Source organism: Adiantum capillus-veneris, chromosome 1, assembly GCF_014529385.1.
Source record: "Adiantum capillus-veneris isolate H3 chromosome 1, ASM1452938v2, whole genome shotgun sequence".
Taxonomy (NCBI): domain Eukaryota; kingdom Viridiplantae; phylum Streptophyta; class Polypodiopsida; order Polypodiales; family Pteridaceae; genus Adiantum; species Adiantum capillus-veneris.
Window position 1 is genome coordinate 188,274,507 of NC_140931.1, and position 18,519 is coordinate 188,293,025.

At 44.4% G+C, this 18,519-nt stretch overlaps 1 protein-coding gene across 1 annotated transcript in view; it reads right to left on the reverse strand.

The window, feature by feature from the left end:
- The window catches only part of LOC147466191 (serine carboxypeptidase-like 42), a 30,856-nt gene extending 12,859 nt beyond the window's left edge, over nucleotides 1-17,997 (reverse strand). Inside the window, exons 1-4 of the mRNA XM_086524572.1 lie at nucleotides 17,277-17,997; nucleotides 16,911-17,018; nucleotides 10,932-11,024; nucleotides 10,612-10,704 (exon numbers count right to left, since the gene is read on the reverse strand). Of these exons, the coding sequence (XP_086380698.1) occupies nucleotides 10,612-10,704; nucleotides 10,932-11,024; nucleotides 16,911-17,018; nucleotides 17,277-17,550 (568 nt within the window). The 5' untranslated portion in view covers nucleotides 17,551-17,997. The remainder of the gene's footprint in view (nucleotides 1-10,611; nucleotides 10,705-10,931; nucleotides 11,025-16,910; nucleotides 17,019-17,276) is intronic.
- Nucleotides 17,998-18,519: the final 522 nt, after the last annotated feature.

Consider the following 18,519-nt stretch of genomic DNA (forward strand, 5'->3'; position numbering starts at 1 on the left):
AGAAAAGACTCTCTAAGAGAGACAAAGAACTGATGCTTTTTATTTTAAAAGCTTTTGGGGCTTTGCTTTTGGGTATCCCTTGTATCTTTAAATAAGTGGTGAGGGCTTCACTTCTCAGAGCATCTGGACGCAGAGTCTGAGAGTGAAACCCTAACTGCTCTCTTGGACTTTGATGATTGATTAATACAAAAAGAAATACCGAAAGGGGCGCCAGTCTTTGGGGCCAATATCTCTAGGCACGGAACTCCGTCGGGCCAGTGCAAATCTATTGTGATCTGTGAATTGTTTTGAAGTGGTTATTTGGTGCTGTCGCGGTTGATTCTTGACTTGGAGTGTCCAAGTCTGTTACAGTGGTATCAGAGCACGGCCGATTTCTCTTCTACGGGAAATCCGATCCCCAGTTTTTTTTCCGCGGCACCTATGGCTTCACGCAAGGATCAGTCGACTCCCTCAGCATCTGGAGATGCGGGCTAGGATCACAACAAAGATTTTGGCAGAGTATGGCCCGTCTCGGCCTACTCAGGCGGAGCAAAGAGAGATGACACGTCGTCAATTGATCGGCGATGCAACGAAGATGATGCTCAGTTTTGCCAAGGACCCGAAGATGGCAAAATATATGAATCAGACCTCTTTGGAAGAGGTACAGATGGAGTGGCAAAGAACCACGACACCACTCCCGAAACCCGCTCTCAAGAAACCTTCTGCCTCCAAGAAATATACGGAGAAGGAATTGGAGAACGTGGTTGATGCACGGATTGCTCAGCTTTTCGACGTGCAAAAGAAAGACAAAAAGCACGGCAAAATGCAGAAGAAAGGCACTGACTTCCCAGGACATTTGGGTCGTCGGTCGACATTTGACAAGGCAAAGAAACTGAAGAAGTGCGTCAAGTTTGAAGGCCTACCCAGTTCTTCTTCTTCTTCTTCTTCTTCTTCTTCTTCTGACAGTTCTTCTAGCTCTTCAGACTCGAGCGAAGAAGACAGGAAAAGCAAAAAGCGAAGCAAGAAACAACGCTTCGGAAAGGGCAAGAAAAAGGCAAGGAAGTCTAAGTCTCGCCCAGTGAGTGACACTTCTACAGAGGACTCGTCTACAGACAGTTCAGACTCTGACAACGGAAACTTTTATGCGAAAAGAAGAATTTTTACAAAGCCGACCAGTATGACTTTCTCGAAGATAAAGGCAAGAAAGTCCGAGAGTTTAAGGAAGGTGGCCACTCGATCAAGTTTGATACTTTTTCAGGATACTTAGATGCTTCGAAGGCTTTGTCTTTTATACAGCAGTTTGACATCGCTTTCGCGGGAGGATGCTTTTCAGAGCACTCCAAGATTCGGAGAGCTACCTCTTACCTTAAGGGGAATGCTCGTACTTGGTGGTCCACGCTTCTTTTAAACAAGACTGCACCAGTTAAATGGCTGAAATTTAAGAAGCTTTTCATTTCTTCTTTGTTGACGCAAGAATATGAACGAGATGTACGAGCTGCTTGGAACCATCTTCGGATGACCAAGAAAGATACAATCAATGCTTATTGTGAAAGATTCTGGAGCTCTTTTCTACCCGCCTCTTCATTCAAGAAGATCTCGTTCAGAGAACAGATTGAGCGGTTTACCTTGGGTCTACCTACAGAGATCCGAGATCACTGCTTGGAACAGAAGTCAGCTTCTATCCGGGAGTTGATGAGTCATGCGAAGCCGGGCTTTGCCATTCACTCTGGCAGTCTGACCTACCCCACAGATGAGGCCATGACACAACGAGCCGAACAAGCTTCTGGGAATGAAAGTAGAAAGAAAAAAGAGCAACCCAGAGAAAAAGGATCCACGACCCAAGCCTACTCCTGAGGAGAGAGCTCGCTTCATCAGAGAGGGGAAGTGCTTTGGATGCGGGGAACATGGACATATCTCTGCGAAGTGCCCTAAGAAGGCACAGAAAGAACAGAATGATAAAGACGACAACGGGCCTGAGAGTTCGAGAGCAGCTGAGGAACGTGGTAGAAAAGGAAGATAGAAAAGCAGAACTGGTACCACATGGCGTGGAACCTGCACCGAATCTAATGAATGAAAGTACAAACTTTGCCGCTTTTGGGGCAAAGTGAAGGATCAGGAAGCTCTTTTGAAGGAGCCAAGGCCAACTTCTTTTCACTTGGAATTGGCGGCTCGATTTGGAATTACGCCCGACAGACTGACGCCACAGGCGGAGGTAGTTCGACTAGCACCCGGATGGGATGTTTCCATTACACCGAGCATTGGCAAACTTCGTTTGCAATGACAGGGTGTTCAGGGCACACGAGTGACGTTCTACTCAAGATCCCTTGGCACCACAAGAACTACGCCGTGGTTGACTACCGGGCCGAGAAAGCGACTTTGATAAATGAAGGGCTTAGAGATTGTACTTGATGAACTTCAGTGTCTTACTCATTCTTTTGGGAGAAAACTGAACGATGGATAAAGGTTGAATATGTTTTGACCTGATCAAAAGAACGCCAAGATTTTTCTCCACACTCATGCCGATTGCTTTTCAGAGGGCCTGAAGATCAGACCATTGATCTGATACCCGGAAGCACGCCACTGAATCGGCCACCTTACCGCGTGAGCCGAGTACAGAATGAAAAGATTATGAACCCAGTGAAAGACCTCTCGGAAAAGGGTCTTGTCCAGCCTAGTACTTCACCGTATTGCTCTCCAGTGTTGTTGGTTTTGAAGAAAGACGGATCTTGGAGAATGTGCATCGATTATAGCACTCTCAACGAAGTCACCATCAAGAACAGATTTTTGATTCCTAGGATCGATGATATACTCGACAGGTTACAGGGATCCTCGTGCTTTAGCAGGATTGACTTCAAGAGTGGATATCATCAGATCAGGATAGCGCCAGGAGATGTCTACAAGACACCTTTTCGGACGACTTTTGGGTTATTTGAGTTTTTGATGATGCCTTTTGGCTTAACCAATGCTCTTGCGACATTTAACCAGATGATGGATAGGATTTCTCGAGAGTACAGGCTATTTGTTGGCAGAACACAGAGATCATCTGCTTTTGGGCATCCCTTGTATCTTTAAATAAGTGGTGAGGGCTTCACTTCTCAGAGCATCTGGACGCAGAGTTTGAGAGTGAAACCCTAACCGCTCTCTTGTACTTTGATGATTGATTAATACAAAAGGAAATACCGAAAGGGGCGCCAGTCTTTGGGGCCAATATCTCTAGGCACGGAACTCCGCCGGGCCAGCAAATCTATTGTGATCTGTGAATTGTTTTGAAGTGGTTATTTGGTGCTTTCGCGGTTGATTCTTGACTTGGAGTGTCCAAGTCTGTTACAGGTAACTTCTCAGCAGAACCCCCCCTCAGGACCCCCATCGCCATAGAGCACTTCTCCCTCGCCGGCGTTTACAAGATCTGCCATCGCCATCCCTCTGGCTGCCCTAGCGTTTCCTCTCATGCAAGAATCGCCACAGCATCAACGTTTTTGCCATCCACTAACGCCAGAGAATCCCAGCCAAGGCAGCGATTTCAGCAAGCCATTTACAGCAGGTCATCATTGTCACCAACGTGTGACTACTATCTATCCTTTTTGTTGATTTCTTTCTTATTATCTATTTACTTTCACTTTTTGGAAACACCCCTCGGGAAATCTAACTGCCCTGCATTGCATAGCTAGTGTGGAACTGTCCAGAGGGAGTCCAGGCCTGAGGGCAAGAGAGCACTAAGGTTGGACAAGGACTATGGTTAGCCAAGTGGGGTCATTGACTAGCCAAAGTGGAATCCTTTGCTACAGAGGCTACATTTCAATTCTGGATGTGGCCGTAGTGTACAAAGAGGGTCGGATGACCTAGAAAGATACAATGGCAGCATCTCCTAAAATTTAGGGAACTGCTATTTTGGGACCTGAAAATGTGTTGACGTCATTACCTCCGGAATGACAAGGGGAACATTTTCTTACTCTGCTGTGAAGTCAGCTGGGCAACCGGTTGGGATATTTTTAGACGGCAACCCCGAAACGGGAAAATGCTTATAAATGTGCCAAGTGGCACCTCCTGGTGCACTTTCCTCATGCAAGAGAAGGGGGCGCTGAATTTGAAGAGAAAAGAGGCTCATTTTCAGCCTGTCACAGGTTAAGAGCTATGGAGTGCTTGCTTTCCCTCTCTTGTGTCACTATAGCAAAGGATTCCACTTTGGCTAGTCAATGACCCCACTTGGCTAACCATAGTCCTTGTCCAACCTTAGTGCTCTCTTGCCCTCAGGCCTGGACTCCCTCTGGACAGTTCCACACTAGCTATGCAATGCAGGGCAGTTAGATTTCCCGAGGGGTGTTTCCAAAAAGTGATAGCCGGGTAAGGTTTTCTTTGGCACTTGAAAACCTGCAGTTTTCAGCCAGAACCCCTCTGCTGTCCAACATTTTTCAGCAAGGAATCTCGCCCCAAAAACGCAGCCAAAAAGCAAAGGACAGCAGCGTTTTTCATCACCTATTCGACCCCGACGAAAACAGTCATTTTCAGCCACTAATCTTGAGAAAAAACAACATTCATTCCGCTGCACCTTACATTGGTATAAGAGCTTTGGAAGTGTTCTGCATTACTCAAGGAAAGAACCACAAGAAATCTTTTTTGCTTGTTGCGGTTGCATGAACCCAAGTTTACTTGGGCGTGGCGATTCCTAATCGTGTTTTGTTGAAGAGTGACAGGAATCCCAAGAAAGAAGGGCTTGTCCAGCCTCCCCTTGTGTCTCTTTTCACTCATTGAGAGCGGACCGTGCACTTAGCGGCCGGCCAATCGACGTGAGGTGGGAAAAAGCAAGCTTGGTGTCAGCACAAGACCGCCAAGGGGTGCGCCGGCAAAAAGGAGTAGAGCTTGGGTGAAGAGAAGATCCTTCTCCAACGCGATTTGTAAGCGAAAGAAAACCTCAAGAACCCAAGACCCTCAAGACTCAAGAACCCAGGATTCTCACGAATCAAGGACCTCAAGAACCTCAAGACCCTCAAGAACCCAAGTTCCTCGCGAGCTTAACACCCCAAGATCCTAGTGCATGGTCGTCACCCGAAGCGGCATGGATACTTCGCATTCAGGTGATGAGCATGAGAGAGGCGACGAAGGATTCTCCCTACCAGGAGATTTTTCCAACCCTCCCCCTTCGCCATCTACACTCGAGTTGTCCTCACTCCTATGGAGATGATGGTCAGGTCGATGTTGGACATGATGGCACAACAACAAGAAACGAATCGAGTTGCCTTGGCACAGCTCGCAAGCAAAGCAGAAGAACAAGCAGCAAAGGACCGTGCACAAGAAGCCAAGGACCGCGAGCGCGATGAAAGAAACGACAAACTTGCTCCAAAACAAGAAGAAAATCGACTTGCTTAGGAACGTGAGCGCCTTGCACTTGCCGCAAAACAAGAACAGCGACTTGCTCTCGAATGCGAGCGCGCTGAACGAAAAGAACGCAAAGCAGAAAAGGAGACAGAGCGTGAAGCTCAAAGGGAGCTTCGCAATCAAGAATTTATAGCCCAAATCCTAGCCTCGAAGACCGAACCACCCAAAGATCGTGGGAGTTCGTCAAGTGGCGCAAGCCACGATGCGGATTCACACAATCCAGTCACAGAGAAGTTGACTTTCAGTAAGTATGACGGTAAGATGGATGCTATTGTTATTCATTCTTGGTTGCATCAATTTAATGCTTATTTTGCGACAACTAAGAAAATAGGCAATAGCAAAGTTTTGACGGCAGTTATGTACCTTGCCGATGATGCCATAAATTGGTATCAGGCTTGGCAAGAGGCACAGCTAGCCGCGCACCTAGAGGCAGCCGACGATTTCGCGCCCCTCTCTTTTAGTTGGGCTGATTTCCAAGACAAGCTCAAGGTGCGGTTTATGCCACCTCAGTACCTTGCACGACTGAAGGACGATTGGCGAGCTCTCAAGCAAAACGGTATACCGGTTATGTCTTTCTCTAATCGGGTTTTGCAGCTCGGCACTCAATTACGCAAATCGGATTCGAAGCGCAAGGAGGCATTTCTTTACGGATTGGACGTGTATATCAAGTATGATGTCGAGGTACTCGATCCAATCGATCTCAACAAAGCGGTAGCCATTGCTCTCGCCCACGAGATGATGAAGCACAACAAAGGAAAGCCTAAGGAGAACAAGACTTCCACAAGTACCTCGCAGACTTCTCAGAACCCGCAGAACGGTAAGAACGGTAAGAATGATAACTCTTCGAACCAATCTTCCAACAGTATCTCATCAAAGAATTCTTCCAATGAATCCAAGGATAAGGCTAACACAATTGCTAAACCTAAGCTTATTCCAGATGAAAAGGTAGCACAAGGAATTGTAGGAGGTTACATCACTTCGGAAGAACAAAGCACTTATTCTAAGGAAGGTCGTTGTTTTCATTGTCACATTAAGGGTCACATAAAAAGAACATGTCCTAAGCTTGAATCGAATGAATCTAAAGAACCCACAGCACCCACTACATCTGTCAATGCAATGAATGATAACACGATTGTGCCCAAAGTTTCTCAGGACCCTCCCATTGATGATTCTCTCATTAAATGTTATGGTCGCACGTCGGGGCACCATTTTGTCATATTGTTTCACCCAGGTAGTATGCATGATGTGATCAGCCCCTCTCTTGTTGAGAGAGCCCGCCTCGAAGTTAGTCCGAGATCTCCTATCGAGGTCTCTGGCTTTCGTCCCGGTATGGACGCTCTCATCACGAAGGAGTGCCTTGATGTGTTGTTTGCAATTCAACAGACTGCCTTCACTAGAAGATTTGTTGTTTCTCCTCTTTCAGGATGTGATATGATTTTAGGCATGAAATGGTTTCATGAAATAAACCCTCTCGTTGATTGGGAGGCTAGCACTTTAACTCTCAATGCCAAAAGTGATTCTCCTATTGTCTTTCATGGAGTGGATACTTCTCCTTCTCCATCTCTCATTGCTAATATGCAGGACAAGATTGAAAGGATTCGGGATAAGGAGATTCTCTCAGTCTCTCTTTCTCCACGGCATGACACACAGGATTTGCATGATTGTGTGAAGCATGATGATGATTTGAAGGATAATGATTTGCACGATGATTTGGATGATAAAGACCAGCATGATGATTTGCATGAAGCAGATGTGATTGTTCCCAAGGATGAGGTGTTAGTGGATGCTTTTTCTAGCGAAGCTAACCTTGTTGCAGATTCGATCAATCACCAAGAATCGATCTTGGCTTTCGAGTCAAGGTCCACAGATCCCCCACAAGAAGATTCGATAGATCCCGACGAACCGATCTTGGCTCTCGAGCCTTGGTCAAAAGCACCCTCACAAGAAGTATTGTGTGTTCGCATGATTGATACGCAAGCATTGTTCGAGTGTTTCATTCGTGAAGGTTTCCTGTATTTTAGTCAGCATCGTTATGTGATCCCTTTTTCTAGGCATGACATATTGTATGTTGAGCACGTTTCTCTCATGGATGAGCACGAATGTATGCGGATTGTGCATGAAAAGTTGAAAAGTTTGTATGTCAGGAAGTCGCATTCCATGTCTCTTCCGTGGCATGACACAGTTTCCGAAAGAGCACATGATAGTATGAGCACCAAACATGGGCATTTCCATTGTGATTTGCCACAATTGATTGATTTCGATCAAACAAAAAAGATTCGACCTCATTCTTAGCATGTGTTTGATGAACGGTTTGTCACTCCATCTCTATGTTCATCTACATTGCATACACAGTCTTTAGAGAAGACAATATTTTTTTCCTTCACTTTACATGGAATGGGTATGTTCATGGTTTTGTGTTGAAGATGCTTTCAGGAATTTTCAGCCATGGAGATTCTTGAAGACAGAAGAAGCAGGACTCTAGACGAAGTTGAAGCAAGAAAGGAGATTCAGAAGACTTTGTTGCTTTCGGCGCGGCCCAAAGAAGCAAGCGTTGCAAACCTTATGAAGTTCAAGTACCGCTCGACCCACACAGTAGAGTGGGCCGGCGAAGAGTCCCTTCCAGGATTCCGGATGCTGTTGGCGATCTCCCTCGACGCCATACAGTTCGGTACCAGTACCTCACTTTGAAAAGGAGGGGATGTCACGTGATACATCCCAACCCTATGTGTCCATGGACAAGCTACACCACAGCAGGGTTCAGTCAGTTTAGATTAGCAGTGATCTCGCACTTTTGTGAGTCTATTCCTAGATCGTGCATGTCCAGTCACTTAGCATAGATGCATATCCTCCGGTTGCACACAACATGATCATCGGAATTCCCATCAGAATCCATTAGCATTAGTTAGGGGAATTTTCCAATGCATTTAACCTATTTTCCTATTTATTGGGATTTTCACTTATTATTTTTAAGTGACTTCCAACAAAAGTAGGTAGGGCAATTTTGCTAAGTTAATATATAAGCAAACCCAAGTTAGCACTTTCTGGCAGAAGAGGCAGCAGGAGCTTCCCGCTCAACAGGCAACTTCTCAGCAGTACCACCCCTCATGACCCCCATCGCCATAGAGCACTTCTCCCTCGCCGGCGTTTACAAGATCTGCCATCGCCATCCCTCTGGCTGCCCTAGCGTTTCCTCTCATGCAAGAATCGCCAGCAAGTAGCAAAAGGCCAGCGTTTTTCACATTGACAGCATCAGCGTTTTTGCCATCCACTAACGCCAGAGAATCCCAGCCAAGGCAGCGATTTCAGCAGGTCATCATAGCCGGGTAAGGTTTTCTGTAGCACTTGAAAACCTGCAGTTTTCAGCCAGAACCCCTCTGCTGTCCAGCGTTTTTCAGCAAGGAATCTCGCCCCAAAAACGCAGCCAAAAAGCAGAGGACAGCAGCGTTTTTCATCACCTATTCGACCCTGACGAAAACAGTCATTTTCAGCCACTAATCTTGAGAAAAAACAACATTCATTCCACTGCACCTTACACCAAGCATCCATGTGACAACTAGTATCAACCTCCACACACGAGAGTTTTATGCGCAAAATGAACAAGGAAAAACTTACCATAAACTCCCACCATCGGCTTGCATGTGCCCCCCCTGCTCTCTTCACTTGCTAGTAGCGTCCCACACACCCTATGCAAGAGAGTAGAGAGCCGGTCACACTAGGCCATCACGGCCCCATGAGCTCTAATAGTTTTGTGCACATTGTCATGTCGAATGCACCAGCAGAAAGAAGCGCCGATACCAATGTTAGTCCCTCGCTGGATCCATCCTACAAACATGACATGACACAAGCCATACTCATGTATAAACGAGCATAGAGAGCGAACATCATACTCACCTCCCAACCATAGAGCCAATACAAGCTCACCCCCGAGCCTAGGAGCCTGCAGCCAATGGAAGCCTCGACCACAAGGGCCGGTGTCCCATACCATCAAGCCCACACCGAACCAGTTTGCCAGTAGAGCTGCCAAGGACCTAGAGTCCAAGTGTGATGATGACACAAGATAGCTCACCAATAAGCCAAGGGTCCTATTTATAGGATTCCTTAACCACCCTTACCATAGGGCTACGTTCACACTTGGCCGCCGAACATAGCTCAAACGCCCACCTTGATGTCTGGAGACATAACACGTGACGTGTACATGTAGAGTAGGTGCCTTCCTCCTGTGCTCTTCCTCTATATATATGTTCATGATAAAGGTGGGAGTGGGGATTTATTTACCTTTTTTGGCCACTTGGATCTTGGTTCTTGGTGTGGATGAGCACTTCTACCCATGCAAAAGTCTCCCGTGCCTTCTTCTTCTTCTGGATAGTGAGCATTTGCGCCTTAATGGTATTGAACTCTTCTGCTATGGATGGCTGAATTTCTCCTTCAAGCGTGGTACAGGAGCGAAGTCTTCCTTCAATTTGTTGATTTCTTCATCTCGTGCCTCCAATTTGCTGTTAAGAAAGGCACAATCTGCCTCTAGAGCCATAATCTTCTTCGATAGAGGCCTCTTGACGATATCGAGGGCACTAGACGATGTCAAGGGCACTATCCATCTCTTTCTTGCATGTCAAAATGGCTTGCTTAATGGCCTTCTCCACCTCATCCCTCGTCATTCTATCATCCTTTGCCATCTTCTTGTTTTACGGGAGTGTTTCCCTCTCCCATCCGTCTAAAACATAACAAGAGAGGGAGCGCAAGCCGTCTCCCTGGTTGCTAAGCTAACCCCGTGTTTGCCTTAAGCAAGCACCAACTGTGCTTGCATATTACAAGCAAGCCCTCTGCTTATAGAGAGAGAGAGAGAGAGAGAGAGAGAGAGAGAGAGAGAGAGAGAGAGAGAGCATGGTCTCCATTTTTTAATAAACACCACTATGGCAGTTCTTGTTTGACTATAAATGCTCTAACGGTTGCCACTTATATTGTTAAGATCAGTGAATCTCTTTATATTAACAAAGTCTCTTTGCATTTCTCTAGAAGTAGGGTAAAGACAAATCATGTACGCAAGCACTATGTGCATACTACATACAAGACCATTCCCTCTCTTTTTTGTTCTTCCTTTGTGCTAACATGTACAAGTGTATGTTTGCCCTTGCACGGGGGTATATAACCAAAAGTTTAATACAAGTACCCTCGAGGACATTATGTTTCCTATGACATGCTTATACGGAACAGAACTCTTCACTTGACCCTTTCTGCACTAGTTTAAGTGTCCAAGGGTACCTGCATAGCTTTCACCAGTAAGAAAAAGCTTGTTGGATGTATATTCTGGAAACTTCTTGAACCATCCCAAGAGAAACCTTAGGGAATCTTGAGCTGCAACACCAATCAATAAATACATTTAAAAAGCTTTGCCAAATTGTGAATTGTTAAGACAGTCAACTTCTGTGTGCTGGTCTTGTAATTAATTCAGGTTAGAACAATCAAAATATATGTAAGAGGTGTTCCAAGCCTATTCAAAATAACCTATCAAGAACAGCTACCAGCAGCATTATAGTAGTTGCCACAAGAGTTCAGCTTTTCTATGTCTGCAATAAGCATACCTGTCTTAGCATCATCTGTCACGCGGTCAGCAGTCGTGTTTGAGTATGAAAAACCAACTCCAGCAGGTGACTCCAAGAACAACAGGTTCGAAACTGAACAGCACAATCGAAAGTCAGTATCATGCTTGGCTCTCTGCAAAGAATCCAAGACCTTGTTTTGCTCTTTACCCTCATGCCGCCCGCCCTTCTTGCTGGGTTTACCTCTCTTTCACACACAGTTGCCTCTCTCTCTCTCTCTCTCTCTCTCTCTCTCTCTCAGGTGGCTTCCGAGAGATAGCCACGTGAATACCCATCAACTTATTGTCAAAACTTTCAAGCACAATGGATACAGTTTCTTTGTGGATGCAATAAATGTCCACTGCTAAAACCACTAATTAGATATTTCATTTTGTACCAATCAATGTACAATCAACTAAGGTGATGCCCACACGGAGGGAGGCCAGGTAATCGTTATGGATTATGCGTCCCTCCCTCCACTAACTACACTTCAAAAGGGTGCAATAAAAAATGGGCATGTTACCCTCTCTTTTTGCATGTATGTGTGTGTGTGTGTGTGGTCTACCTTGTCACATCATGTCTTGCCAATCAGATCTTACAAATTCCCCCCTCCCATAATGTCCCTCTAGATTGCATTGTGCCATATCAAGGACATCTCTCTTTGTCTACCAATAGAGCATATTTTTTTAGCATGAGAAAATGGGACGTCTCTCTTTATCTACCAATAGCATATTTTTTTAGGATAAGAAAATTAAATTGAAATTCCGGTTGAGGCACATGGTGACACTTGTAAACTTGATTAGTGGGTAGCTTTGAAATCTAGCTGGATTTATGTTTTAGAATGAGCTTTATTGAATTGGTGGCCTTTTGCAATTTGCGGATATTGTGATTTGGGCTTGTTCATTGGATTTAAACTTTAGGAGGTAACCATTGATACGTGCTATGCATTATCTTATGCATATCCAAGGGATCTGAATTTGGGCTATGGGAGTATCAGGATATCTTTAACTTATAAATGGAATAACTTGACCGAAGAAACATGTCGATATATTGGATAGCCATAATCCTCATGTAAGGGTCTCAAATGAGATGGCATTGGTTGAGTTTTTGAAAAATTATTCACAAAACAAACGACATGTTGCCCTTTTTTTTGGGGCAAAGTGTGACTTATGCTCAAGATCCCTGATTAAGCTTGCTAATTGATATAGTTTACTGACTTTTTTTGGTAATTATGATTTACGCTCAAGATCCCTAATTAAGCTTGCTAGTTGATATAGTTTACTGACTGAATCATTGGGTTTTGCATATGATTTATCATTCATTTTGTGGGCTACGAATTTAACATGGTTGCAAAACACGTTGGGAACTATTGGAAGGATTTTTGTTGACATGGTGCGTACTAAATCCAAGACTTACACACCAGTAGATTGCTTTACAAAATTGTGTAATTGAATAGATGAGATGTTATCTTAATTTGATTGATCTCGAAAACACTTGTAGTCTATCGATGCTTCTAATATCAATCACATGTGAGTGATCACCCACACCCTTGTTCACAAAATCATCTACTTTGATGTGGCTTGAGCTTAGATACATGCTAATAATTATGGCTTAAACATAGTGTATGGAGTTTAGGGTTAGAGTTGGCCATCCTACCATTTTTAAAAATAGAAAACTTGATGCCCTATTTGGTTTGTTGTTTTTTCTATCATAACCTTGTATCTTTATCAAGATTATATTAAGGTTTTGATTTGATTCAGGCAAACCTTGAGGTTCTGAGGTCTTCATAGTTTGTTTTACATTCATATACGATGACTGGTGGGTTCATTTAGTTTGCTTATTTGAACCTAATTCAATACATAGATATGTACAATTGTACAAAATGCTTTTAGGAGCATTTATATGTTTTTGATGCCATTTGTGGTGGATACAAGGTACATATAAGCAATGGATATTTGCATAGAATCTCAAAGTATAGTTTCTCATTGATCTCAACTTGAGATCTAACATTTAGTACTCTCCCCTAAAAGACATGTGGGTTGTAGGTGGCCTGAAATGGTTTCAAATAGGGAATTGTGACTTATAGATGAGTGGGAAACATAAGCAATTGTGCCACATTTTTGTTTGTACTGTTTAATTGATTAAGCATAAATCTTGAGTACCAAGGATTTATGTATTATCTCGGGGGGTGCACCATGTAATCATGTTAATGTATAACGTGAGTTCGAAAGGAGGGGTTTTAAAATGCAAAAAGTTTAGGCAATTTAGTAGAGATACATTAAAATAAAGAGTTTTTACATTCAATTTTGAAAAGGAATCCTAAAATAAGGGACCATTTTATTCATTAGGGGGGTACTGAACCGTGAATCCCCCAAGTGTACTATACAAAGTGGACATAGAATTTAATTTGGAGTCTCTTATGCAAGGAGACACGTCTAATTGCTTCTATAAATTTTTTACTGACTAATTGCTAACCTTTGGCTTTCTTGGTTATATAAATATCTTGGGATACTCAACGAAGAACCTTGATGTTGAAAAATGACTTAGATTAGGAACATGTTGAAAATATGGAAATTTAGAAATGAAATTGGTTAGCTCTTATTTACTATTGAATCACGAATGGAAACAACATGGTCTTTGTTAAAACACAAAGCTCCGGTGGTCTCTAATGGTTTACTTTTCAATTGTCCTCACAAATTTTAGGACAATTGTGTGAAAAGGAAGCATAGATGCCACATGATCAGACTAGGAAAACCTAGTATAAATCATCCATGGTCTTCAAGATGTAGACAAGAGCAAGGGATATGGGTTCTTGGGTGTGTTTTAAGGCTTCTTTGTAATTCTCTTTGTGACAACTACTCACAATTGTGACTTTTGCACACCCCAAAAAAAAAAAAAAAAAAAAAACCACTTCTCATAATGTGTGCCATGTGTAATTGTAACCTTTTGGCTAAGAGACTTACGGCCATAATTAAAATGGTAGCTTTATATTCGCATGAGTTAATAGTATAAAACTTGGTACTATTTTTAGTTTCTTGACCTTCTCTTTAATGTTCCAAAGCTACCCCAAACAAGTTCCTCCATGGATCCTCACCAATTGAGTAAAAGAGAGGCTAAAATGATTGCATTGACATCTATCGCACTATCTAAGGCATCCACACACTCGAACCCAGTCAAAAATTGTTGTTCGACTTGATGGATTGCTAGAAAGGATCGCACATTAAAGTTGAGAGCTCCAAAGCTAGCTTGGGATAAGGAGACAACTATGTTGGTGGCTTCTAAGCTCCATGTGTCAGGTGCAGCGGAAGTGTTTAAGGATTTGGCTCGGATCTAGGACTTCACACAAACACAAGAGACTCTTTACTTCACTTGGAAGAACTGAATTGAACTTAAAAGAGAGAGAGAGAGAGAGAGAGAGAGAGAGAGAGAGAGAGAGAGAGAGTATGTCGGGTTCCAAACCCTCAAGGGCCCCCTTGCTCTATTGCCAGAGCAAGTACTTTCATTATTCTTGCACAATGCTAATACAATGTGTTGAGATGTTGATGCTAATGGGTACTGATGCTAGGTACTATTGAGATACTGAAAGGTACTTACTCCGGGTACTACGGGGTATTGAGGTACTCAGGTGCTAAGAGGTTCTATGTCGACGACGATGATGTCGACGACGAGGTATTGATGGGTCTATGTCGAGAACGGTGATGTCGACGACGAGGTACTGATGGGTCTATGTCGATGATGAGGTTCTGTGGATCCTTATGTCGAGCCAAGGCACAAGGAGTACTAGGTGTTGGGGTACTATGTCAACGACGACGACGACGATGCTATGGTTGAATGTCAAAATCTGAAAGCGATGTCAATGGCAAGGGTATGCAACTATGACCGAATTGGGGATGCACGTCCTACTAGAGGCTCACAAAAGTGCCATGATAGGTCCTAAGCTAAAACTCATGCTAGATTGTAGTAGAAGCATGTCCACGTAGCACAAGTGAAATGCACACGTAACATCCCCCTGTTAAAGGTGAGGCACAATTGTTGAAGTTCTATTCTTGGATTCTTTCTGGACTTCTGATGCTGACTGCTTCTGATGCTTGTGGATGCATAACCAATGAAAACTCCTCTAAATTGATGGATATTGCAAATGTATGTCTGGTGCCATGTAATCACTGACCATAAGAGGGTTTCTTGTCGGCGGAAGTGGATGCACGCTACATGCGAATGCGAATGCTAGGAATCCTGTCTCCAATTCCTTCCATATCCGCATAAGAGGCAAGTAGACCTTGGTATCAAGATCTAGATTTCCGTGCATCCGACGTCGATCTTCCTTCAAAGACATGGCAGTCAAGATGGGAGCTAAGAAGTCCATGATCGGGACTCAAAGATTCTTTCAACAAAAAAAACCGGGAGAGGTTCTTTGGGTTCTTGGTTTTGCTAGGGTGGTTGATGGTTCTTGGGTTCTTGGCGTTCTTGGTTCTTTATGGTTCTTCTCTAGGTTCTTCCCTTGAGTTTGTGAATTCGAAGCATGCACAGAGCTCTGATACCAATGTCAAGTGCAGCGGAAGTGTTTTAAGGATTTAGCTTGGATCTAGTACTCCGCACAAACACAAGGGACTCTTTACTTCACTTGAAAAAACTGAATTGAATTGATAGAAAGAGAGAGACACGAGAGAGAGAGAGAGAGAGAGAGAGAGAGAGAGAGAGAGAGAGACGATATGTCGGGTCCCAAACCCTCAAGGGCCCCCTTGCTTTGCTAGAGCAAGTACTTTCTTTATTCTTGCACAATGTTGATACAATGACTAACTGCTGAGATGTTGATGCTAATGGGTATTGATGTTGGGTACTGCTGAGATACTACAAGGTAGAACGGGTACTGAGGTTCTGAGAGGTTCTATGTCAACGACGAGGTACTAATGGGCCTATGTCGAAAGATAGCTGATGTCGACGACGCGGTTCTGTGGATCCCTATGCCGAGCCAAGGCACAAGGAGTACTAGGTACTGGGGTATTGTGTAGACAACGATGACGACGACGCTATGGTTGAATGCCGAAATCTGCTAGCAATGTCGATGGCAAGGGATCTACAACCACGACGAGGCTAGGCTGAAATCTGTTGGTGCTTCACAATTGAAAACACTGGTTGTCTTGGCTGAAAATGCTCATCAGGCTAGTTGAAAACGCTGGTCATCAATGTTGAAAACGTCGATGGTGAATCTCCTTAATGAAGACCTTCCTAAAAGCTCTCAATAAGGAACACCGAAAATGCAGAGGGCATTTTAGGCTTGGGCGTATTTATATGGTCAAGAAGGGCATAATGTGAACCACTAAATAACACATAGGATTTTGAATATTGCTTGTAAAAAAACCTAGGTTTAGTGTAATCCCCACCTACAGAATTTGAGATTTACCTATAAATTTTAAATTTGAAGGTGGGAAAACTTACAAAATTAGGAGATATTTAGTGTAGGTAGGTTTGTGAAGTTTTGGAAAAAGGTTTTTCCCAAGTGGATAGAACGGGACTCAAGTCAATGCAATCATGTGAAATCCTCTCTGAAATATATAACTTATTAATAAATTATGTGTAAAAGAGTGAAAAAGTAAGTTCCCGACTTCCACGTCACACGTCAACATTAAAACTTCAAAGTAGTAAAGTGCATGTCTTTCGCAGAATTTGACCCTTTGTAGGCCAGTAGCCTGTGACTCGTGAGCGACGAGCGTTCTCGAAAAAGTCCAGAGAGAGTGGACTCTCTCTCTCTCTCTCTCTCTCCCCCTCTCTCTCTTTTCTTCCTGCGCCTGGGCCCTGTCTTGTCATTGACACCTCTCGCCATCGTGCTGTTATGGCCGGTCAGACTCCACAGCGTCACCTCCCCACACTCTAGTCTTTCTCTCACAAAGTTTTCTAATGGAAACATATGGGGCGCGCTCACGCGCTGAGGGCGAGAAAGAAAGACAGTAAAGATAAAGATACACAGAGAAAGGGGGCAGGCACCTTTGTTCCAGGAGTGGCGATTGTAGACGAGGCCGCGGGCAGTGCCGTTGGGCCGAAAAGGGCCAAGCTCCTCGAATGCGCCATTTCCCACCGATGAGCAACCGGGCCCTGTGCAGCAAAGTGTACACTCTCACCAATCAGCCAACTGATTCAGGGCGAGGGCGATTAATCTTACTGTTGAATGCAAGAATTAATTTAATAGAGAAGATGTAACAGCCAATGAAAAGAATGAAAAGAGAAAGAAATACAGTGGATGGAGGGAGGGGGAGAGAGAGAGAGAGTAAAGAGAAACAGCTCGGCGCAACACAGGTAGAGAGAGAGAGAGAGAGAGAGAGAGAGAGAGAGAGAGAGAATATGATACAGTACCCCCATTGAGCCAGAGGGTGAGCGGCTTGGAGAAGGGATGCGACTGCGCCTCCACAAAGTAGAAGAAGAGAGCTCGCCCTGCAGCGGCGTCTGTGACCACGTACCCCGCATACTGCTTGAAGCTCACTTGCGCCGGCACCTGCCCCGGCAAGCCCCCCTCGATCAGGTCCTCTTCCGCGGCCCCACTACAGCAGCCGTTCATCATACTCACCACTGTACTAACCGCCACCAATACAGCCATGGCCGCCCTCCACACTACTCTCCAGCTCCTCATTCTCTAGCCCAGCTGATCGCCCTTGCTCAATCTATCAGCATGGCCAGCAGCAGCTCAAGCGGACAGAGAGAAAAAGAGACAGCAGATAGCGCGCGCGTGCGCGCGTGTGTGTGTATGAGAGAGAGAGAGAGAGAGAGAGAGAACGAAGGGATGTATGTATCAGTACTGTGTATTATTGTGTGTGTGTGTGAGAGAGAGAGAGAGAGAGAGAGGGAGGGAGAGGGGGGAGAGTCCTCGACAGGGGAAAATCCAAACCTACACTCAAGATTTTCTACTCGACTACACTCTTTCTGCTTAAAAGTACTCGTGACTCGTGAGCCTGTGCGCTTCCTTGTGCTCTAGGCTCTAGCCTCTCCCTCCGTCTCTCTGGAGTCTGTGTGCGTCAGGTGTTCTTCGTGTTCTCGCTTTGCGCTCACTGGGCCACGTTGGCTGGAGCTAGTACGTAGTAAGTAGGTTCGTGTAGCTGTGCGTAGTATAGAACTTAGAAGGTATTATTATGTGCTTGTTTTTGACCATTGCTTTGCAAGCTTGTACTTTTCCTCTCGAATCAAATTTGTACCACCGAAGAAAGTCCAGCGTGCTGCACTGCTGCGTAATCAACTTCGGCAGGGCACACTTTCCAAAGGCCCGCGACTCGCTAGTCTCACTAACAGCTCAAAGGTCAATTAAACCTTGACAATTTCAAAGGTTTTTCTCCCTGTTCCACTAAGAAGCTACTCACGCGAGGAATGGCCACAAGAGTGTGTTGTAGGGGTGGGGATTAGCGATAAGCACCAGTTTAGGCTAGCAAGTGACCAATATAAGGGAGAGAAACTAGAATTCAGACTCCATAGGTGCTTCATTTGCTGCATGAGAAGGAGAGGAGGGGTAGAGTGAGTAGAAGTCACTGACATGATTTAACGACCATTTGAGCTCGAAAAAAGAATGTTGATGAATCGAAAACAGAATAAGGCAAGATACAATTTGAAA